The sequence below is a fragment of the Sesamum indicum genome, linkage group LG6, assembly GCF_026168435.1.
Source record: "Sesamum indicum cultivar Baizhima isolate 11 linkage group LG6, ASM2616843v1, whole genome shotgun sequence".
Classification (NCBI taxonomy): domain Eukaryota; kingdom Viridiplantae; phylum Streptophyta; class Magnoliopsida; order Lamiales; family Pedaliaceae; genus Sesamum; species Sesamum indicum.
In genome coordinates, this window is record NC_142662.1 from 25,972,981 (window position 1) to 25,992,174 (window position 19,194).

A 19,194-nucleotide genomic window follows, 5' to 3' on the forward strand; every position below is an offset into this window, starting at 1 on the left:
AGATTTTTATTTACTTTTTGTGATAAATTAATTGAAGTACAAATTATAAATTTTAATTTTAATTTTTCTCATAAATTTTTATAATTTTTCAAAATTTTCATTGTGTCTCTTCCTATTTTTTGAATATGTTTTTCAAAAAATATGCAATAAGAATAAAGTTGAAAGTTTTATATCTTCATTAAAAATTACATAATTTTATTAAATATTAGATGATATTTATAATTTTTTAAATAATATAAAAATTATATAAAATTTTATAAAAATTCAGTGTAGTTTATTCTATTAAAAAAATAATATGAAATACTAATTTATATCTCCAAACTCCGAAGCAGTGAAGCCATTATTGGTTTCCGGAATGAGACAAGTGGGAAACTGCGCTTTCACGCAAAGTAAAGGGCACTATGGTAAATTTAGCAGAGAGGCGAAAAATTTTCGAACTGGGAAACTGCTTTCCCACCTAAAAGCAACCGCCAAAATTGCGCTCCAGATTCAAAAAACGGCAATAAATTTCCTCTTTCCTTTACTCTCTACGTTCCCAATTTGTCTGCTCTCCAGTTGCATTGCTCCCGCGCTGTTTAATTTTTGAGGTAATAACTTTCCTTTTTGTTTGTGATTTGTTTGTATGATTAATTCTTTTCTTCAGTTGGTTTAGTATATTTGCTGCGTCGGATTCGGTTAGAATAGTTTCCAGGTCGTTTGACCGATCAGCTTCCCTTTTCTTCTGAGCTATTCCGTGTTTAAATTTGCTGTTTGTTTGCTGGTTGCTGATTTTTGTCTCCCAAAACAATCAGATCTGATGTAAAATTAGACAGACGTGTAGGTTTATGTTTTTTTTTCTTTTTTTTTTGTGTTTCTAAATTTCATTTCTTTCTTTCTCGTGGCTCTGGCTATACGAGGATTAAGAGGAAATGGAAAACCAACGGAAACTTATTCCAGGTTGAATTTGGAAACAGAAGTTGAACAAACCGAAAACTGTGAGAAATTTAATAGGTTAAATATTTTTTTGTTTAAGTTAAGAGTGGAGAAAACAGTAGTACAAACGAATTGTTCAGAGGTGTTCGTGTATAACTACATCTGTGCTGTCTACTCAATTTCTTGCATGTATTTGAAGATTTTTTTTTTTTTGAATATTTCTGAAATTGCAGTTAAAGAGAGAAAAAATGGCCGGAAAAGGTGGAAAGGGGCTTGTGGCAGGGAAGACAATGGCAGCTGCAGCAGCTAACAAAGAGAAGGACAAGAAAAGGCCTGTTTCCCGATCAGCTCGTGCTGGCCTTCAGGTATATACGTCATTAATTTAGCTTAAATTTTAGTGAAGTTATCTATTTCTAATTTTGTTGATTTTAATGTATGTAGCTATTGAATTTTAGTCATTGAGTTGAATTGTCTTTAATTTTTATTTGAAATTGCAAGTTCTTATAATTGAAGAAAATTCTCACATGGTATTATTTGGAAGAGGTAAATGGTTGAATCATGATAATTACTGATGTACCATGTGGCTACTTGTCTTGTATGCGCGGAAAAGGATTAAGTGCAGCTTAAGGACTGGAACCTTTTGGTGACTTGGGAAACAGTGACTTAAGCTTTTGAATTTGACTTGCATGGCATGATCACTTATGCTCTATTATATTTGCCTTATAACTTATACAACTTCATATCTATAGAAGAAGCATATCTGATGGAGGGTTGTGTCGGGGAGTAGTAATGTTCTTGTTTTTAATTCTTGCATGGACTGGTTGCATCACTTATGGTCCATTTGAGACTATTGGATCAAGGGGAGAGGGTGCTGTGAATCCCTTGGCCTCCTACGATCAAGGGATAGTAGTGGACCAGGACTGTCACATTGGTCCACTTTAGCAAAGCTTCATTTTGATTATTTTTCTGGCGCAATTTAATTGTGGGAGTAGAAGTCTTGAATTGAAAACTAAGTTCTGCTTTTGGTTTCTTATGTTTTCTTGTTTTCACTAGTGGTATGGAATGAAAATTGCACCGCTGCTGAAATTAGTTTCACTTTGGTAAAAGTGCTTGTCAGCTGTTTCCTCATGATGCTTAGTTGCACAAATATGGCCTATGTCATTCTGTTGTTGTTGTGTGCTTCAACTTCACTTATAAACTCACACTAGCTTTGTCATGGATGGCCCTAGTTTCCTGTGGGTAGAATTCATCGCCACCTCAAATCGAGAACCAATGCTAATGGAAGAGTTGGAGCCACGGCAGCAGTTTATTCTGCTGCAATTCTTGAATACCTGACAGCTGAGGTGCTTGAGTTGGCTGGAAATGCCAGTAAAGATCTGAAAGTTAAGAGGATAACACCTAGACACTTGCAACTGGCAATTCGGGGAGATGAGGAGCTTGACACCCTCATCAAAGGAACCATAGCCGGCGGTGGTGTGATTCCCCACATTCATAAGTCTCTCATCAACAAAACTACCAAGGAATGAATTACTGTCTTAACTCTAAATGTCTATTTATAGATGAAACAAACAGTGTTTTGTATGATTGCGACTGTTAGTATTTGCTTCCATCTTTAGGTTTCTAAGGTAGTCATTAGAGTGCAGATCATAGTTAAGACCAAGTAGTTGGAATTGTAGCTGTGTTTGATTATTGATGTAGTTGTTTCCTTTAACATTTAATATTGATTCATGGTACATCTGTGCTTAACTCTACTTGTGTTGACATATTTACCCCTAAAATCATTATGGCTGATGCATTCGGCATAAAAAACGTTGATTGGATGCTTGTTGTATGACTTGATGTATCTGCGTTCTGAAAATGTGATTAGTGGGCTTATGATGAGGGAATAGAGTGTGCGTTCTGAAAACGTGAGAAGTGCTGACAACTTGAGATGTAGAAAAGGAAATATACCAACTGATGGACGAGCTGAAAAAGCTTATCAAACATGTCTCCTACACTCGTTGCTACTGTTTTTTATTTTAACTATGTTTTCAAACTTGGGCTGGAAATGGAAACAGACAAACTAAACGCTTTTCTGATCGGTATAGCAGACAAGCAATTGTTATATTGATTGTATCGATTGGATTGATTCAAAAATGTTGGGCCATCCGAACTCATCTATATTTGAATTGATTGGAAAATTTATTACTTGCACATTAGTAAATATGTAATTTCTGTACAATTATTTTAACAATTGCTATGTTGCTTTCCAAATATGTCTTTCTTTGTGTATTCTTTAGAAATTTTTTTATTCAAATCAGGTCTCACCAAATTAAATTAATTATATAGTAAGTGTGATATATTTGCCACTCTTTTTGAATTGTATATCAATTATAGAGTAAGTGTTTATATTTATTATATAACTGATTTAAATCTGACTAAATCTAATTTAAATTAGACTTTATATTTTGTAAATTCACCTACATAATTTAAATTAGACTTCTAAGTGTAAGTCAACACAAACATAAATGACATAATTTATGATGTGATTTTTCTCTACCCAATGTATATATATATATATATATCTATATTAAATGGAATAAAAAGATTCAATAAAAATATAATATGCAACAAGAAAACATATATTTAAAATTTCACATCCAAATTAAAATTGGAAAAAGGAAAAAAAAATAAAATGACAATGTTTGGGAAAATTGTTAACTAAATTAGGAGTTAGCAAGCGTGATATATTTTTTGAATTATATATTAATTTATATTTGGTATATAATTTAAATAGAATTGGTGGGAGGGTAGATTCCATGTTATTTGAAGGAGGGGTTTGCAAAATATTCCATGGCCTACTCTTTGTTGTCTAGTAAGATCTCTCATAATACTACTACATCTTATTTCCCATGCTCCATTTTGTTCTCTTCTTCTTCATCTCACCTATACACACACACACTTTCTCTCTCCACCGTACGTGCCGCCGCCTCCCCCTCCGTCTCTAATCATGGATGCAACGTTGGTGTGGCCACACAAGAGCCTCTCTCCGCCGCCGCGACTCAACCGGAGAGTTACCATGCAAAATCTCAGACGCTCCCCCTTCATTCTGTTGTCAGTACTCACAGACGGCAACTTTGATACATCATCATCATCATCATCAACTCATGAATCCAAAAGCGTTTACAACGACAACTGGTTTGATCGTCTCGCCATTAACCATCTCTCCAACAGCCTACAAGCTTCGGCAGGTGTTCTCTCTCTCTCTCTCTCACACACACACACACTCTGAATTAATTCACTTCCATTTCAGATATTAAATAGAATTTGAAAAATTATTACAACACACACAAACACACACACGATGAGTAGGGTTGAGAAGCAAGAAGAGCGGGTACGATGGTCTGATCGAAGCAGCAACAATGGCGTCTCGGCGCTTCAGTCCTGTTGAACAAAGAGAGATTGTGATTCGAACTCTTGAGACTGCATTTCCGAAGCCTATTCTTTCCTTGGCAAGTGCTCGATATCAATATTTTATTTTGAGGAACAGTAAATATATAAAAATAGTTAATATCAGAGAGAGAGAGAGAGCGCTTCGATTTTGTCATATTTAAGACAGAAATGGGAATTATTAATAAGAGCAGTTTAATTTGTATGGTAGCAGATAAGGAGAGTAGTACCAAGATCCAAATTTGCAAGAGAATACTTTGCCGTCTTCACAACTGTTTTCTTTGCTTGGCTTGTTGGTCCCTGCCAGGTATTTTACATGCATCTCATTATCCTTAATAACTATTTCTAATTTACTTTAACAAATATTCTCTCTCATGATTTATATATTTATATACACACAAATAATATGATATATATATATATACGCATCCTATTTATAAGGTTTTAGTTTAGCTGTTAAGGTTCTTCTTTTAAACATTTGAGTATTTTACTTACCAAATGTGAATTTCCATCTCATTTTCTTGTAAGGTGAAAGAGTCAGAGATTGATGGAAGAATAGAGAAAAATGTTGTGCATATACCAAAATGCAGGTACGTGTTTTTCTACATTCTCCTCCACATTTATAATTATTTGTCGTGTCATTGTTGTACACATTAAGAAAATTGATGAATTATAAGTTTAGTATATTACACTTACTTTATAATTAATTTGATTCAATTGAATGTATAAGAATTTTTTTTTTTTTAATCTCAAAGTTATGATGAGTATAATTAAATTTAGCATTAAAGAATCGAAAACCAAGAAACGTGAATGAATTAAAAACAATGGTCATTGTAAAATAATAATACTTTAGATATTTATTACACATATGCTTCATTAATTACAACTCATTCTAATTCTCAATAATTATGATGACAACAATTAGAATCAATGATTGGGTGGTGGTCACTCATATTCATACTCACCATCATCAGGTTTTTGGAGGGGACAAATTGTGTAGGAATGTGCACTAACCTTTGCAAGATGCCGTCTCAAGCCTTCATTAAGGATTCCCTCGGAGTGCCCATCAACATGGTCCCCAGTAAGCAAGCAGTTATCCCCCACTTTTCTCCTAATCTTACATGTATACTATTTATATTTTAAAATATATTATAAATATAAATAAAACTTGTTATCAGTTGAATGATATTCTTAGGATCACAAAAAATTACTACAGCAGTGTCATAACCTTCACTTTCTTGTCTTCTTTATAATAGTGTAGATAAGTTGGATTGTGAAAATATGAAATATAAACAGGGGGTTGTGATATAATTTAGATGGTGAAAGAATGAGGCATATTTGAAGTGAAGAGATTGAGGGGACAAAAGGGAAAAAGGAGAGGAGAAACAGAATGTGCACTGAGAAACTTGGAAGCTTATATATATGTATGGAGGACCCCATCTGTATAGGTAGCCCAGTTAATAATGATGCAGATTGTAGACCCACAACACAACTCGCCCAACTTCAAACCTCCACCTTCCATTCATCACCAATCCCTAACTTGCATACTTTTCTGGCTTAAATGCAGTTTTAATTTAGGCTTTTATGTTTTCGTACAATAAAAAGATGTAAGATCGAAATGTTATTTTAAAAAGTTAAAGGATGAAAATGATAAATGACTTGAATTACAAAAGTAAAAATGCATTTAAGCCTATTTCAATTCTCAACCCTTGGAAAAGAAAAAAAAAACCAAAGGAGGAAATTCTAGCTTGAGTTGAGATGGGTAAAAGCAAAAATTTATTACTTGAGTGGTGCATTCTAGTTATTATATAGTTTAAGAAGAGTGGTCGTTATATGACAAAGGAAACATTGTAATTTTATTCTGTAAATCAATTCATATAGGAAAAAAATGTCACCTCCTTAAGTTATAAAATTAAAATTCAATTGGATTTGTGCAAGTTTAATGAAATTTTTAGCTCGAAAAAAGGACTAAAATAAGAAAATCAATTTGTGTAGGGCCAAAAATCCCAATTCCCTAAATTACAAGACTAAAATGATATATATTTTTTTCATAACCAATAAAACAACACTTAAGAGTTTTACATTAGTTGGTGTAAGAATATTTTTCATTCATGTATTTGCAGATTTTGAGGATATGAGCTGTGAAATGATATTTGGTGAAGAGCCTCCAGACCAATCCCTGGATCCAGCATTCACACACCCCTGCTACAAACAATGTAACATTTGTGTGTGTGTGTTTGTTTTATAATTAATTTCATTTTAGTCGCGCTACTCAATCATCGTATTGATATTTATGCAGGCAAGGGCAAGAGCATCCAAAGACAACACAAGACCTGCACAAACTAAAACATCTATATATCTCCTCTGATCACTCCAATCCGTTTTCTTGTCTTGTTTATGGACAATTCATCGTAACTTTGATTTGCTTGTTGTTCAAACTATATATATATATTGTCCTAGCTAAGATGTGATGCGTTCTTCATCTATATAAGCAGAGAGCAAATCCCATATTCCTAGAATTAAGAGATATGCGGTAATTAATTATTGATACATGGGACAGAAGGGTAATGATTAGAAGGAGGGGATGAATGGAAGGATGGAGAAGTACGATGAAAATTAGTATGGGAGGGATTTAATTAAGAATTGAGGAGGAGGATGATGATGGTGGTGGTGGATAGAGTATTATTTAAGGATTGATAATTAGGTATTTTTTAAGGTGATTAATGGGGAAGACAAACTGGAAAAGTGGTTTGAGTGATGTGGGGTTTGAGGAGGGCAAGTGTGGAGTTTCACAGTGTTTCCCACTTGTTCATGCAAACCCCACAATTGTGTTGTTTTCTTGTAATTTAAAATCACCAAAATAACCTCACCAATTCCAATTCTAAGACTTTGAATAGGTTTGGAGCCTACTTAGGATTTTGGTGGGATTAGAATGATGTGATGTTGTTGGGTAAGAAGTTTTGGTGTAATATTTGCTAGTAATCTTCAACACCAGACATAGACATAGTCAGAGGGTTAATCCACAAATCACACTGCAATATTTGAATCAAGTTTACGCACATGACTAAGCTAACAAAACCTGCTCATGTAGCGTAAAATCTTTTTAAAAATAAATATGTGGTATTTATCATTTTTATACGCATGTTGAATGGAATAGAAAATAAAATATAATTTATAAAAGAAAATTCAGTCGGCCAACTACACACATCGACCAAAACCCATTTTCTGTACACGAAACTAGGTGATGCATATGGAATGCAGTATTGCCTGCTAAGTCCCAACATATTATACTAAATAACTATCTTTTTATAATAATTTAATTTTTTTTTTCAAGTTTACCATTCCCCTGCCGCTATTCCAGGTTTCCATTTTTGCTTTTATTTTTTTAATTCTACATGAAAATTAGGAGGGACACGTTTAATTTTGGAACTATATATATGTGGGCAATGTACACTTTGGGCTTCAGCCCATCACTACCCCTACCTTATTTTAGCCCACTTCGGTACTTACACAAGCTATGAAGAGAGATGTCTGCCCCCTCAACTCATAACCAATTTTTTTTTTTTTTAAAAGTTATATAACAATTCAACTAATATATTAATAAATACCCACACATTTAATAAAAATCAAATTTATGATATCAAATTTATTTATAAATCCTCAGACTTAATCTTAACCTCTAAGGTAACACATCGGTGATGAATTCCTAATCACTTATAAACTGGAGTAGTCCTACATTTTTTTAGATTTTGTCTGAATAAAAAATTAAAGGGAACCAGATTTTCTTTTATGCAGTCTTTTTACCAGATACAATTCGTTCAATTATTGAGTACTTTTTAATATGCGGTACTGATTAAATGCATCAATAATTTCAAATAAAAGAAATACACCAAAGAAAAATAAATAAATAAATAAAAAACTATTACACATCTAAACAAACATCCACATTCACATGACTCGTACCTACAACTTTAGAACTACAAGATTTCAACCTTACCATTTAAATCAAAGGAGTAGGGAAAATGAAAAGCTAAAATCACAAAATGAGTTTTTTTGATTGTGTGTGTGTGTGTGTTTTCTTTGTATTGCATAATAATATAAATGAGGTAGTTGGGGGTAGGAGGTAGCAAGTGATGGTCATATTTAGGCATATGCGGTGTCTATAGGGTTGTACATAGAGTGATAGACCTCCCTCTATTAACACCTGATAACTGCCTATAGCTTCCCCCTTCACATGGTAGCCCCATTTTTCAGTAGGTCCATTTCTATCTCCTTCCATCCACTCCCCTAATCATATCCCCTCTCTCTACTCCTTTTTACCATTCACTCTATTCCACTCTACTTTATTCACATTTCAATATCATTTAAGTAACCAACTTTGTATTTTTTTTGTATAGTTTATAAAAATAAAAACACAGATATGGAGTGCAGCAATAATAGAGATGCGGAGAAAGTCATGTGAGATAGAATGGGAATAGGAAAAGCATATGATGAATGTAGGACATAGCAATCTGACATTTGCATACATACATTCAAGAATTTTAAGGGCGCACAGTGTGATGATGAATAGTTATTTGTGGGTAGAATTTGGGACACTCTTGCCAAGTGATTTGGGTACAATCACCAAACAATATTTATTGTATACATCACAACCATTCAACTGACATGCTCATGTGTGTTATAATTCGGAGTTGACACACTTTTGATTTAAATTCAAAAATAGGGAATGTCCTCAAAAGTGAGAGTAGATTCAACATGAATTGGTGGTTAAGTAGATACAAATTGTGAGTGAAAGAAGTAGATAGATTGATGAGATGCATGTGGACTGTGGAGTCTCAGAGTCTGCCACCTTCATACTTCCAACTTTCCATCACTCATCCTAATAACTACCCTAAAATGCATTTTATTCCTTTGTTAGGTTGAAATACCTCAAAACTCTCTTATATTTTTAAAATGACTAAAAAACTTTTTTGTGTTTTATAAAGTTTAGCAAAACATACTCCTTTTATTACTAATTAACAAAAGATGTATTAATTTTAAAATATAAATGGAGGGTAGAGGGGGGAGGGTAGACTATGGAGAGGGCAGCGGGGTTAGGGGTAGGGGGGTTAATTTTATTTTATTTTTTTATAATATATATTTAAAATTAGAAAAATATAAATTCTTAATTTTTTTTTTGAATTTATGATCCAACAATTAAGATTAATTAATTAAATTTGACGGTATTGGTACAACCAATACAGAATAAACGATTATTAAAATAAAAAATAATATATATTAAATAAAAGTATAAAGGTCATTTTATAAAAATTTAAGCCATTAGTTATAATTACAAACATCTATTCTTGTTATTAAAAGATAAAAAATATTTTTTGAAATTAACATTCGTCTAACAATGAATTGGCATAAAAAGATATTTGTCAGACAGACGATTATTAATTTTAAAAAATATATTTGTAATTTTTTAATAATAAAAAAATATTTATAATTATGAGAAATTCTGCGGGAGCAGTTATAACTTAACCGGAAAGAAAATGTAGAAATCTGAAGGTTGGAGTTAGAGAAGCGGAGGTTTGGATGAGAGGAGAGTGCAGTTGATGATGAAGAAGAGAAGCATGCCTAAAAGCAGGCCACCTCATCATCATTTTCAGAGCTAAACATCTCACTCATTCCCAATCATAAGATCAAACCACTAAGCTAAATCCAACCATTTTAGGCCTAAAAAGGTTCCAAGTCCTTTTCACCTTTTTCACTGGTGAAATAAAGTTGTTTACTAATATACCCAAAGTTGAATCACATGACAGCCCATGAATATGATCCCCGGCAGCAACATCTCACAAAGAAAAGCTTCTACATTTCTTGCTTTTTCTTCTTTTTACAGCTTGCAGACGTTAATAAAAGTAGCCGTTAGTCATGTTCCCCAATAATCAGCATTAACTAAGAAAAACAAGTATGTGAATTACCATCCAATTAAAGTTTTTCAGAAAACCAACTTCCTCCTAGGCATCACACATGATGATAATGTGTTTCTTGATGCCAGAGCGGCCAGGTCCCGAATTGTCTCGCTGATTAGATCCTTGAATATCAGCCGTTCCATGTCCAAAATCACCTCCGACATCTCCACCGGGCAGTCTCCCCACCCGGTGGCTGCATCCCTGTCTAGGTCCTTCTTCAGAACACCACAAATGGTCTCAAACAGATCATCACCCGTTTCGGGCTCTCTGATTCTTTGAAATTCTGACCACACCTTATCTAGGGACGGCTTTGTAATGTTGCAATAGACGACCTTCCATGGAGGCAAATGCCTGTTCCTGTCGAGAATTTCATCAATGGTGTCGAAAATCAGTTTCCTTTGCACCCTGGACGCTTTGGATGTGTCCTTTCCCTCGAGACACTGTTGCTTCTCAAGCAGCAGAAAGACGTTGGAGGCATCCGGAAGATAACGAGATGCTCTCAGGACATCTGCGATGTAGACGAAATCAGAGTCGTTTGATATTTCTTCACTCCTCGACCCAACTGGGGAAGTCACCGGGCTCCATATCTCGTCTTCCAATTCACTAGATTGATCTGTTATATCATTCAATATCGAGATAAATAATATCAGAACCTTTACTTGGATGTAAAAACAAAGAACCTCTAACAAAAAAGCATTTTCTGAACAGAGATCATCATTTCACATGCTCTGCGGGTAATCAAAATACCAGCAAGTGGAAGTATTGGGATTTTGCAGTTTCATAAAGCAAAAGAGTATTCTACTATCATTTTCATAATCAGGAAATGTCTTCGCAAAATCCAAACCGAACCCCTCACTGCGTTCTTATAATGAGGTTCTTGTAGAAAATAAGTAGACAGCCTCAGCAAGGACCACAGGGAAAGGTATTTGTGGTCACCAGGGTCCATTCACTATTTTTTCGGATCAGATTTGGTTGCACATCCACATAACACTGTCGACTCTCGGACCAGTTATTAAACAGGTTTGTACCAGAAAATGTATCTGATCAATCCCCAACAGGCCAGTTCAAAGACACCAAGCCTCTATAGTTTAGGCAGCAAATGGAACGAAGTAGCTAGGGGTAGCACTATAGTTGTAACTGCAAATTTCATAGTATCTTGTTCTTACCCAATTCAATGATATTAAGACGAAAAGGGAGAATTAGTTGAGTGAACACAGTCTTTATTCGATCAAATATTCATGATTCTACCACATGAGTACCACATCGTGACGATGCTTAATCCTATCAATTAGACTGAACCTAAAGAAATCACTGGGCTCTCCTTATCTTGTGAACCAATAACATAACCAAGTGCAATTCAATCGTCCATGATCATTTTTGCGTTCAAGCAAATCCAGTTCAGGCTATGATTCTTCCCATGGCAGTTATAAGAAATTCTCGATTATTACTCAAAGAAGATTAGATATCGATCGTAGTCCATACTAAGCTAACAGCTCACAAGTGATTACACTTCCAACACCAGATCCATCAATGAGTTTGACCTGTGAAGGTTAACATCATCGTGGTAGAAGACAACAGCGACGAGGGCGATTACTCATCTGGACGCACGGTCCATCCCACGTGACGAATCCTACAATTTCATCAGAGTGCAATATTTTCCTACCTACGTTCCCAACCCCTACATTAACCTAAACCCGTGTCCTCATTAGTCCCCACTTCTCCTCCAATCAAACTTCACCCCCCATTTTATTCGTTAAATCTAGGTTGGCCTAGGTTAAAATAGAACCACCTCACATAATTCTTGATTAATCCAGCAACAAATCATATCGGCTTTTATTACTATAAATAGCCATGGAATTTGTTAAGGACATAAACAAATAACTAATGATGTTGTTAATTGAATCCAACCCGAATTAAATTGTACCTTTGCAATCAATATTACGTCTCGTGGTAACAGGTGAAGGGGTTGATGACTCGTCCTTGTAGAAGGACGAATCAAGAACGGACACAGGGCTCGGTTGCATATCAGCGGCAGTCATCTCTGCTATGCTGTGAAGCAGCTTATCACATCTCTCCAGCAAATTCCTCCCCTCTTTGTATTCCTCAGTCTTCCACCTCTGAATTTGCATTCACCACGTTAATAGAAGTAATTAATTAAGTGATAATCAAAATCAATTAAAGATGAGTTAATTAAACGCCGAGGATTCGTGCATTACGTCTGTATCAGTGGATGTAGTGATACTGCTTCCTGAAACGGAAGAGGATTCGTCCTCTGCGGCAACAACTGTGGTGAGCTTCTCTTTCTGCTGAATCTCTGCCGTTGTTTTCTTGCTCCTAGGCGAACGATTATTGACCGTCGAATCAGGTCCAGTTCTTCTTGAGCTAAGCTTCGGTGAGTGAACCGGAGAAACTCTCCGGTTCACCGTTGACTCGTTTGTTCTCCGCTGGGTTTCAACGCTCAATGGTTTGGGCTTCACCAGTGAGTTTGACCGCCTCCCAACTGCATTGCCTTCACACCGGCTCGTCTTCGTCGGACTTGGGCTTCGACCAGTCCGAGTCGGACTCTGTACACTCCTATCACGCCGGGGACTCACTGATGGTGAATTTTCTCCAGTGTAACTGTAGCTACAGCGTATGCCGCGACCTTGATTTCTACTATTTGATGGAGAATAATCATTTCCCATCCTCCGGTTGTATGGCGTCGAAGGCTTCATTACGACGATTGGCGACTCGTCATAGACAATATTCCGGTGGCTTACCTGATTTTGCGGTTTTCTGGAATGGAGGAGTCCCTTAAGCTGTAAAGCTTCGAGGATTTGTTTCAAGGTGTCTAAATCTTTGGACGACTCCTCGATTCCTCTCATTTTCAGTCTGCTCTCTATCTCCCCGTAGATTGATACACTCTGTTTTGGCTCCGGAAAAAAGTCTCCGGAATCGAAGAAACTTTTGCGGTGCTGGGAAGCTTTCCGTGGCGATGAAGAATTAAAGCTGCCTCTGTTCAAGCCTTTCGGCGGTTCAGCCTTGTTGACACTCTTCAGTAAATAGTTCCTTGGATCTGCATAATGTGCATCCCCTGGGGCGTTGTCTTTCATAACATTGTTGAAAGGGCCAGAGTGCGGTTGAATTGGGTGCTTGGAAGAAAAATTGCTCTCCTCTGCAATGAATCGAGAGTGAAAGAGATCTCTCGACACTCTAGATTCTGAGGCGGATCTCCTAAGCTCAGGCTTGTTTTCTGGTTCAAAGCTGGATGAATCTGGCAATGGCTCCAGGCCCATGAGCCTGGCTATAACACTGGGAGACCGGTGTTGCTGGCTTTCATCATTCGCATCACTCGCAATACTATCGCATCGATTGGCGGTGGATGAACCTGTGCGGATTTCTTTGGGGTGGAGGCCTCCCTTTGCATCGGTGGTAGCCCTGCTGTCCAGTGATAGCCTCGGAGCTTCTTTGCAGAACTTCCACGAGGATTTGGTGCCTTCTTTCAATTCGAATATCGGGAGAGGAAGAGGTGATTTAGGCGGGAGCTCAGCAACAGCCTCCGCTACCGGTGATCGGAGCTCCGCCGTCTGCGGCTGTTTTGTGCTCTCTGGACTCGGTGCAGCTGAGTATGACTGCTTTGGCTTTCCGTATTCCCTCGAAATGGCCGGCGACGCGGGAGCCGACTTTTCCGAATCCGACGTCGTGTCGCCAACCTAAACAATGAAAAACAATTATGAACACAAGAATAATTTCACGTAGTGGTAGAAAACGAAAATGTAACAGGGAACATAATCTCACCGGCGAAGAAGGGAGGCGCTTGGCAGAATAGAGGCTTCTTCCGCTCAAAATCTGGTGGCGATCAAAGAGTTGAAGGAAACCAGCCATGCAACCCATTTGTTTCTTTATCTGCTTCTCCAAATTGTGCTCTTCCACCAGCCCCGTTGACATTTTCCGGTCACTGACGTCAATTTCCGGTCTCTCTCTCTCTCTCTCTCACACAATCACACACACAAAAACACTATTTGCTGAAGTTAACGTCTCTCTCGGGGCATTCCCTCTCTCTCTCTCTCTCTCTCTCTCTCTTGTGTGTGTGCGTGTGTAAACTGTAAACTTTTGGTTTTGTGTGCTAAACTCCCGCTTTCTGGTGTTTTAAAGGATGGACGGAGGTGGAGGAACAGTGGAGTTAGGGCTTGGCTAAACTCACGCGCAGGTCACTTTTACTCGTTCCTTGTAAGTCGTGAAGTGATGAGAAATGACAATGATACCCATAAATATTTGAATTTGGTGGAATAGGGTATGAACATTACAGAGGTCACGTGCCGCAATCTTACCCGTGCGAGGCAAGTGGTGCTTGTGAGTGAAGACTGAAGCGGGAAGCAAATCATGACAGCTCAAGGGGAAGTAGTAAGTATCTATTATTATATTATATATAACGCCATTCACGAGGAACGCGACATATATGTTGTCAAAAGTCGCCTTCCTTCCATCACAAACTCGGAAATAATTATTCTTTATATATATATATAAATTTGATTAATTATACTCTTTTTTATATAATTCGGTTAATACACTAAAAATAAATTGATTACAAGGAAAATGAAATTAAATTAAAATAGGGAAAAGTGAAATGGAGGCGGTTGTGTTTGATTTGTGGGAGAAGAAAGAAGAGTGGTGAGGGCATTTGATTTGAGGACTGGGGAAATGAACTAAATTGTCTCATCTGCTGCTTTTGGAAATTAAGGCGGAGAGAGAATCCGCCAATTTTGGGTATTGCCGTGGAGCTCAGCTGCTGCACCTCCTCTACTTCACTACACTACAAATGCCGAATGCCGAATGCCGCCCGCCGCACCTGCCTCTTCCTCCCCCACACAATTACACTCTTCTCTCCAAAACTTTGATCTTATATGTTGATTTTTATAATTTATAAAATTATATCTAATTATTTTTAAAAATTTTATTTAATAAATAAATTTATTCATTAGTTAAAATTTATTAAATTTATTGATATTAATAAAAAAATTAAATAAAAATTAATATTTATCATTAATTAACTTATTATTAATTTATTATAAATCAAATAAATCTTTTATAATTAAATTATTTTTATAACGGTGAATATATACCTCCTCATATACATTAACATATAAATATTGTAAGGTTATTTGATTGACTTAATGATAAACTTGTATGTTTTTTTTTATTAATATAATAAAACTCGATAAATTTTAACTAACGGAGAAACATATTGTTAAACGAAATCAAACTTCCAGGGTACTAAATATAATTTTTCAAAGCACGTGGGATCTACATGTAATTGCATCAAATATCAGGGAAAGGTAATGTAATTATCCTTCTAAAGAATTTTTTGGCCAAGCCAAATCAATCATAAAGTAAGAATGATACACTTATCGTATGATTGATCACTTTTTTTATACTATACACTAATCACACTGCAAATATATTATACTTGTCATATAATTAGTTCAATTCGATCAAAATTGTTATGGATTAGAATTTCCCTGTATCTCACCATCCAAACCCGCAAAACCTAACCCGATGCTCACCCCTAGTGTTGAAAAGTTAATAAATAAATGAAAACGTGACAAAAAAAAAAACAAATTTAAAATAATTATGAATTTTCAAGTCTGCCCTTGTGACGTCCTTTGAGGGGACGGGAGCGTAGAAAGGTTGGGGAAAAATGGGAAAAAATGTGATTTTGGTCTTCAATGTAGGTATTAATGTAATTTTAGTCTTCAAATTTTAATTTTTTTTGGCACTTTTGGTACTTGCATTAACTCCATTGTTAAACTTAACAGAATTTTCTTTAAAGTATATTTTTTTTATCATTTTGTGGTATTTTCCAAATTTAATTTCAGTGCACCATTTCTTTTTTTTTTTAATTTTAAAAGAGAATAAACAAAGAAAAATAATTAAGCATTAAATTTTCTAAATAATTTAACAAAACATTTATGCCAAAATATTATCAGCTCTGCTCCATGGCTTCTGGGGCAGACTGCTGTGAAATAAAAGAACACCAAATAATAATTCAAGAATTCGAGAAAACAAAAGAAGAAGAAGCAACACTTGAGGAAAATGGCGATGGTCTCGACGGCGGCCAAGGGTTTTCTTTCAGCCTGCGACGTAAGTGAACGGATGTCACGAGCGACAGATTGAAAAAATGCTAAAAAAATTGAAATTTGAGAACAAAATTACAAGGATAAAGTATTGGAGGGTAAAAGACTACATTTATCACGAAAAAAATGACAGCAACAAGGTTAAATATTGGAGATTTGAACAGCAGAGTGTCGTCACACGCGCTTTTCCCCTATATTTAGTGTACAAGAAACAGTAATAAATGCGAGTTTCTTAGAGAGCAGAGCATGCAAACGTTTCTCTCACTTGGTGTACGTATCTGACAATCAGCTCTCACTCTCAGGCCTCGAAATGTTGTGTCAATGGAAATGTCTATACTTACCTAAATTTTGTACCCTCTCTAACCAATTTACTGCCCTCTTTCACACCCACCCACCCCTTCATAATTATAGTGTGTCAATATACAGCCACAGATTTTTATGAAACACTCAAAAATATAAATTCATTTTTGTATCTTTATTATAGTTACTTCCATACAAACAACAAATTCAACTGGATCCCACTCCTTTTCCAATTTTGTCCCTTGCTAGAGCATTGATTGTTGTCAAATTTTTGTATTATAAAATCGGTGCAAGACTTAGATTTTTTTACCTTTAAGACAATTATTATTCCGCCTTAGTTGTTAACGGAAGCGACTATTTGTTTCTCAAGATACAATGACTTACAATTTTAAAACAGCAACATTACGAATTTTGAACAATGAACAAAAAAAAAAATATATATGGATCCTCTTACTAATACTATACTTGCACTTTTAATTACGTAGGAATGCTATGAAGATGAATTTATTAAAACGAAGTGAATATACAAGTCCAAAATTTATTATTAAATGGATATGTCCAGTAAAAAAAAAAAGACAGATTTAAAAGATTATGATTTTTCTCATCCAAATAAACGCATCATTTCACTCCAATAACACACAGTTTCACTCAAATAGACGCACCTTTTTTTCACCTAATAGACACGTTATTTCAGTCGAATGACACATATATTCGATTGACTGGGTATGGTTCAATGATGATTTGGCTCCGTCAATTATCATTCACATGTCACGAGCTTGTTATATATCATACATTGTAACCAATCAATTGTTACGATTCAATCTGGTCGATATACATTTATGCTTTAATTTTTCATTCACCATTTCCCAACATTAACATATTTGAAATTTTCTAATTGTTTAGTTCAATTATATGACAAATGTAATAAGCTTGTCGTGTGATTGGTGTTCAGTTTAAGAAAAGTGACTAATCACATGACGAGTATATCATGCTTGCTCCGTGATTAATTTTCATGTATAATTAAATTATACATTATATACACATATGTTAGAATTGAACAATTTTTTGCAATCAATTCAAATAGTCTAACTAATAACTCGACAATTTAATAATTTATTCGGTTCAATCTGGTATTGATTTGTATAAAATTGGTCCCCCAATGAAAGCATGGATGAAGGGGAAAGTTGGTAAAAACATCGGGGTAATAAACTTGGATTATAATACAACTTTGCTTGTAAGATGATCAAATGTTATGTGCCCAATTGTACGACTAACGACTGTATCTTGGTCAAGACAGTTCGTTTCGTGTCCTTTTTCGAGGAATTTACTAAAACAAAACTTCGTTACCCATTTTTATGCATTTTAATTAAGACCCTTGCTAGATACCAGATACCAGCTATTAATGACTTTATTTTTCAGAAACGGAATATATCATCAATCTTTGCACAAATCTTGTAATAGTGAAAATATACCTTCTCACATGCATTAATATTTTAAGATGTATAAGTATAATTTGATCATAAAAATATTTATTTGATATGCAATAAATCATTAATAAGCCAATTGTGAATAAATATAAACTTATATCTATTTTTTTTTGTTACTTCAATGAATTTCGTTAGACGTAAGCAAGCCTCGGAGAACTAGATATAATTTTCAAACCATAGGGAGTTTCGTGCAATTACAGCAAATCTCAAGAGAAGGAGAGTGTAATTATCCCCTCCTTTTTCTTTCAATATTTGTTTTCATAATTTTCCTAATACTTTTTATTTATTCAATCAAAATGTATATTCTTCAAAAATAAATTTCTCCTACCATACCTATTAATTACATAAAAACATAATTGACGACTGACACGACTTTTACATCGATTGTAGACGAAGAGTTTGAGATGTGGTTAATACATCCTTAATGACCCAACTCCAATTACAAAAATAGATGAACAAAAATTCTGAAATATCTATAGTGCCGTGACCTATATCATATTGTTTTTGGCGATCGAAAAAAATAATGTTTTTCATTGAAAATGAAGAACAACATATATGAGCCGAACTTGATTCTGATACAGGAGGGTGCATGCATCAATCATAGCCCACCCCACCCCACATGCCGATCAGGGAGGAAAAAAAAATACTCTCTGCAATTCATATTTTATACCACAAAATTAGTTGATTGGGTGTGATTGGATTTGGGAATGCTGACTGAATCAATGATGAAGGGAGAGATGGATGGGGATTCTGATTCCTCTCACTCTCCGGGGTTTAGTGCACCATTATACAGTTGGACCACCTTCAACACTGCTACTTCTTCTGACAACTTCTATTATAATTAGGTTTTAGATACACGAAAACTTTATTATTTTATTTTTTATAAGGGATTTTTTACTCATTTTATATCAAGAGGAGGGTAAATTGTATTTTTCTAGATTTTATGTACGTTCAGAGTGATAGTATTTCTTTCCCTCAATTCAATTTTAGATAAAATTA

At 35.2% G+C, this 19,194-nt stretch overlaps 3 protein-coding genes across 3 annotated transcripts; 2 read left to right on the forward strand and 1 right to left on the reverse strand.

Annotated features, from left to right (window-relative positions):
- The first annotated feature begins 446 nt into the window (after nucleotides 1-446).
- HTA8 (histone H2A 8) lies at nucleotides 447-2,658 on the forward strand. The gene is made up of 3 exons (XM_011081630.3): nucleotides 447-587; nucleotides 1,146-1,277; nucleotides 2,142-2,658. Exons 2-3 carry the CDS (start codon nucleotides 1,161-1,163, stop codon nucleotides 2,436-2,438), a joined length of 414 nt encoding a protein of 137 aa, XP_011079932.1. The 5' UTR covers nucleotides 447-587; nucleotides 1,146-1,160; the 3' UTR covers nucleotides 2,439-2,658.
- Nucleotides 2,659-3,735: 1,077 nt separating this feature from the next.
- D27 (beta-carotene isomerase D27-like protein) lies at nucleotides 3,736-6,807 on the forward strand. The gene is made up of 7 exons (XM_011081629.3): nucleotides 3,736-4,142; nucleotides 4,264-4,403; nucleotides 4,556-4,648; nucleotides 4,870-4,931; nucleotides 5,316-5,422; nucleotides 6,465-6,557; nucleotides 6,641-6,807. The coding sequence occupies exons 1-7, from the start codon at nucleotides 3,902-3,904 to the stop codon at nucleotides 6,685-6,687; spliced, it is 783 nt and encodes a 260-aa protein (XP_011079931.1). The 5' UTR covers nucleotides 3,736-3,901; the 3' UTR covers nucleotides 6,688-6,807.
- A 3,227-nt stretch (nucleotides 6,808-10,034) lies between these two features.
- TRM5 (zinc finger CCCH domain protein) lies at nucleotides 10,035-14,478 on the reverse strand. Its single transcript, XM_088881907.1, has 4 exons — nucleotides 14,073-14,478; nucleotides 12,512-13,987; nucleotides 12,220-12,412; nucleotides 10,035-10,908 (listed from the first exon to the last, which is right to left on the reverse strand). The coding sequence occupies exons 1-4, from the start codon at nucleotides 14,220-14,222 to the stop codon at nucleotides 10,322-10,324; spliced, it is 2,406 nt and encodes an 801-aa protein (XP_088738033.1). The 5' UTR covers nucleotides 14,223-14,478; the 3' UTR covers nucleotides 10,035-10,321.
- Nucleotides 14,479-19,194: the final 4,716 nt, after the last annotated feature.